Genomic DNA, 3,926 nt, shown 5'->3' with positions numbered 1-3,926 from the left:
GCCAGATCCGCGTGCTGCCTGAAATGACACACAGGTGACCTCAGGATAAGTGTCGGCTACATTCTAGTGTTTTACCTGAACCCACTCCGAGAGCCTCCCGATTCCCTGTGAACTGAGGGCTCCAGCTGTCCCCGGAGTCTAGGGCTTGCCCAAGGTCACCCATGGGCAGACGAGCTGAGACTCAGACCCAGGCAGCTGGCTCCCAAGGGCAGACCTACCCACCCTGCCACCCGTCTGAGCTGCCTCGGACTTACTGCCTTTCTTTAAATAACTCCCTCCAAAGGTGGAACCGAGTGCCTGTTAGCCCTCGCCCTCCGAGGGACAGCGCAGGTTTAATTAGGGTGGGGGATGACAGAGAGGCAGCGATAGATATGATGGGCGATTGATAGGTGATAGATGATAGATAGGTAGATAGATAGATAGATAGATAGATAGATAGATAGATAGATAGATAGATAGATAGATGATAGAAGATTGATAGATGATAGATGATAGACATGATAGACAGATGATAGATGATAGATAGATAGATGATAGATGATAGATATAGATGATATAGATAGATAGATAGATAGATAGATAGATAGATAGATAGATAGATATAGATAGATAGATAGATAGAAGATTGATAGATGATAGATGATAGACATGATAGACAGATGATAGATGATAGATAGATAGATGATAGATGATAGATATAGATGATATAGATAGATAGATAGATAGATAGATAGATAGATAGATAGATAGAGATAGATAGATAGATAGATAGATAGATATAGATAGATAGATAGATAGATAGATAGATAGATAGATAGATAGATAGATAGATATAGATAGATAGATAGACAGATAGATGATAGATGGATGATAGATATAGACAAGTGATAGATGGTAGATGGTTGTCAGATGACAGGCCTGATAGGTGTTTAGCAGACGATGGAGAAGCTGGGTCTGAAGCCAGGGCTGGGAGACCCCCAGCTGTGCTCGCTGTCCCTCGGGCGCCCTCTCCCCTCCTCCCACCAGGCCCAGGAGGGGACAGGGAGAGGAGCACGTCTCCTTTCCAGGTGGGGAGAGGAGACAGGAAGGAGCCCTTCCCTCTGCCCGCAGGAAGCAGGCGGGGAGGAAGCTTGGGACCTCCCAGCAGACTGTTGGGGGGAGTGTGAGCCCAGTGGTCCTGGGGAGGGTCAGCTGGGACCTCTGGCTCTTGGCCAGGAGCCCTCCCCTCTTCAGACATCCTGTCCTCCGACACCACTCACACACCCCCCCCCCCCCCGCAGGGCAGCCGGGCTCCTTCGCTCTGCTCAGACTTTATTGAGGGTGGAGCTGGGGAGGGGGCCCCAGGCCCCTCCCCAAGCCTCCCCAGGGTGGGCTCCCCTGGACGAGGGAGGCCGATGGCCGAGGCTCTTGCTCCTGGGACTTCAGGCACAGCTCAGTAGCTCCCATCCCTGTGAGCATTGGGACAGACTCAGCTTAGCTCCAGCCCCCCCATCCCCACAGACCAAGGCAGGATGTGGGGGGGCTTCCAGAGGGGCCGGGGAGGACCTCGCCCACAGCCCCCTCCCGGGCTGCTGGGGTCCCAGGATAGGGAGGTGGCACAGACCCTGCAGGGAGGGGTGGGCAGGAAATTACCCCCAGCTCAGGCCCCGCCTGGCCAGCTCCACCTGCGCCAGGCGTTGGTCGCTCAGCACCTGCACCCGGGTGATGGCAGCCAGTGGCCTGTGGCGGTGGGCGAACTGCAGCACTGGGTGCTCCTGGGTGTGGACGTGGAAGTGCTGCGCATCCGAGCTGACCTCTATCTGGGGGGGGTGGCCAGTGACCCACGGCCTGCCTGGCCCTGGCCCTGGTCTAGCTCCCTGTGCCCTCTGGGTCCTGTAAGCTCAGCCAGGTGGTCCCGAGGATCCCCTCACCACGTGGAACCCCCATCACGCAGGCCCGCACCCCTCCGTCCCAGCAGCCGGGGGCTGAGGGGACATCCTGTCGCGCCCACCCGCCCTGGGACTTCTGAGCCAGCCCGTTCACCTATAAACATCCCGCCTGGGCCCCAGGCAGGGACAGCGGTGGGTCTGGGACCCAGGGGTTCAGGGAGTCCCAGCTGCTCACAGCATCCATGCAGGTGGCCCCGGTGCTTCCCCAAGTGCCCCAGCCTGGCCTCCCTGCCCCCCGCAGGCCTCCCGCCCCCATCACCTCAAAGGGCTCCCCCAGCGCCAGTGGGAAGACGCTGGACACCTCCTCCGGGCCCCAGCAGCCACCCTGGAAGGCGTTGCCCACCAGGGTCTGGCTGGAGAATCGGGGCTTGAAGTGGAAGGCGATGTCCCCGGCCTCGGACAGGAAGTTGATCTCAAACCTGGGGGGGCAGGGATGGGGCCGTGCAGCAGGCAGCTGGGCAACCGCCCTGCCCCAAGCCAAGGAGGGGACCCTGGGGCGGTGGAGGTACAGGGAGTCCTCTGGGGAGTCCCTTACTTGTCCTCTGGGGAGTCGGAGTGTCCCTGGACCAGCAGGCTCCAGCCGGGGGCCAGGCCCTCCGCAGAGAAGGCTTCAAACTGCAGGCACAGGAGGGGAAGGGGGCGGAGGACCCGGGGTCCGAGGAGGCCCACCCAGCCCGCCCACCCCAGCTGTGCCTTCCACCCGGCTTGGCCCTGGGGGCAGTGTTCCCTCCACGAGGGGGGCCTGGGCCCAGGTGACTGGGGAGCCGCCCACCGCACGCTCCCCCGCAGCCAGGCCTCGCCCACCTGCAGCGCCATCCCTGCAGCCTCTGCTGGGGGCAGAGCCGCCTGGGTATATGGGCTGGGCTGGGGGCTGGGCAGGGGCAGGCGTGTGCCCGCCCCGCAGCTGACGGGCACTCTGCCCCCCTGCCCCCAGCTCTCCCCCTCCTGGCCTCCCCACCCCAGCAGGTGCTTCATCTCGCTGCAGATCCCCGTTCCCTCAGGGCCCCAGCTGGCTCTCAAACTTCACTCCCTCGGACACCTGTGCAAGCAGCTTCTCCCCGGCCCTCGCAGGAGGGACAGCGAGGCAGCCCGGCCCGGCCTCTCCTCCAGGTTCTCCGCTCGCTCCCAAAGACCCAAGCCCTGCTGTTTGTCAAGTGAGGTGAGGGAGGGGAGGTGGAACACACCCTCGCCCTGCCCTCCTGGGGCCCCCACCTGACCCCTGGGGCCTCAGCCCTGAGTTCTCCCACCCCAGCCTCCCTCCGTGCCCTGCTCCAGCTGGCTCAGCGGCTGGCTCAGCAGCCCCAGGCGCACCCACCGAGTTGGGATTAGACTGGCCTTGTGGTCAGCGAATTCCAGGATGGGCAGAAGGGAGGGGGAGGGCCTTTCCCACCCCCACACCGCTCTTGGCCACTGAGCTGGGGAGGGAGCCAGTCTGGGGCCCTTGCAGAGCATGTAGGGAGAGGGGCAGGGTCTCCCCAAGTTTTGGGGGCAGCTGTAGGGCCCTGGGCTGTGTCCAGGGAGCCGGCCCAGGGGCAGCCAGGCTGGGTGCAGCTCTAGGCTGCTGTGTGAGCACACAGGTGAGCGTGTGGGAGACAAGGTTGTGCAGTGAGTGTAAGCGTGTGCTGAGCGTGGGGCTGTATGTGTTAGCATGAGCCAGTGTGTGTATGTGGTGTGAGTACAGGTGTGTGTGGCCTGGGAGCCCCTGCTGTCTCCAGCAGGGTGGGCACTTATGTGGCCCCCAGCCCCCAGGGCTGCTCAGCTCCTGCACCTAAGTGCTCCCTCCCCTCTGCCCCATTCCCCCTGGGCCCCTGGCAGGCGAGCCTGGCACCCGCCTGACCTCTCCCCCGCCCCCCCCAGCTGTGCAGGGGAGCACCTGGTCAGTTTTTGCCAGGAGTGGGGGGTGATGCTAAGCCAGGAGGGGATGTGGAGATAGCTGTGACTGCCCACCTGTGGTGGGGCAGTGCAGGGCCACCCCTCAGTGCTGCCCTCTTATCAGGC

At 61.9% G+C, this 3,926-nt stretch overlaps 1 protein-coding gene across 1 annotated transcript; it reads right to left on the bottom strand.

Moving 5' to 3' along the window:
• Window positions 1-1,628: 1,628 nt before the first annotated feature.
• On the bottom strand, window positions 1,629-2,744 carry GRIFIN (galectin-related inter-fiber protein). The gene is made up of 3 exons (XM_087816199.1): window positions 2,464-2,744; window positions 2,188-2,347; window positions 1,629-1,799 (listed from the first exon to the last, which is right to left on the bottom strand). The coding sequence occupies exons 1-3, from the start codon at window positions 2,742-2,744 to the stop codon at window positions 1,629-1,631; spliced, it is 612 nt and encodes a 203-aa protein (XP_087672325.1).
• Between the last annotated feature and the right edge of the window lie 1,182 nt (window positions 2,745-3,926).

The sequence above is a fragment of the Miniopterus natalensis genome, chromosome 4, assembly GCF_054644295.1.
Source record: "Miniopterus natalensis isolate mMinNat1 chromosome 4, mMinNat1.hap1, whole genome shotgun sequence".
In the NCBI taxonomy this organism is placed as follows: domain Eukaryota; kingdom Metazoa; phylum Chordata; class Mammalia; order Chiroptera; family Miniopteridae; genus Miniopterus; species Miniopterus natalensis.
This window is presented reverse-complemented; position numbering and strand designations above follow the sequence as displayed.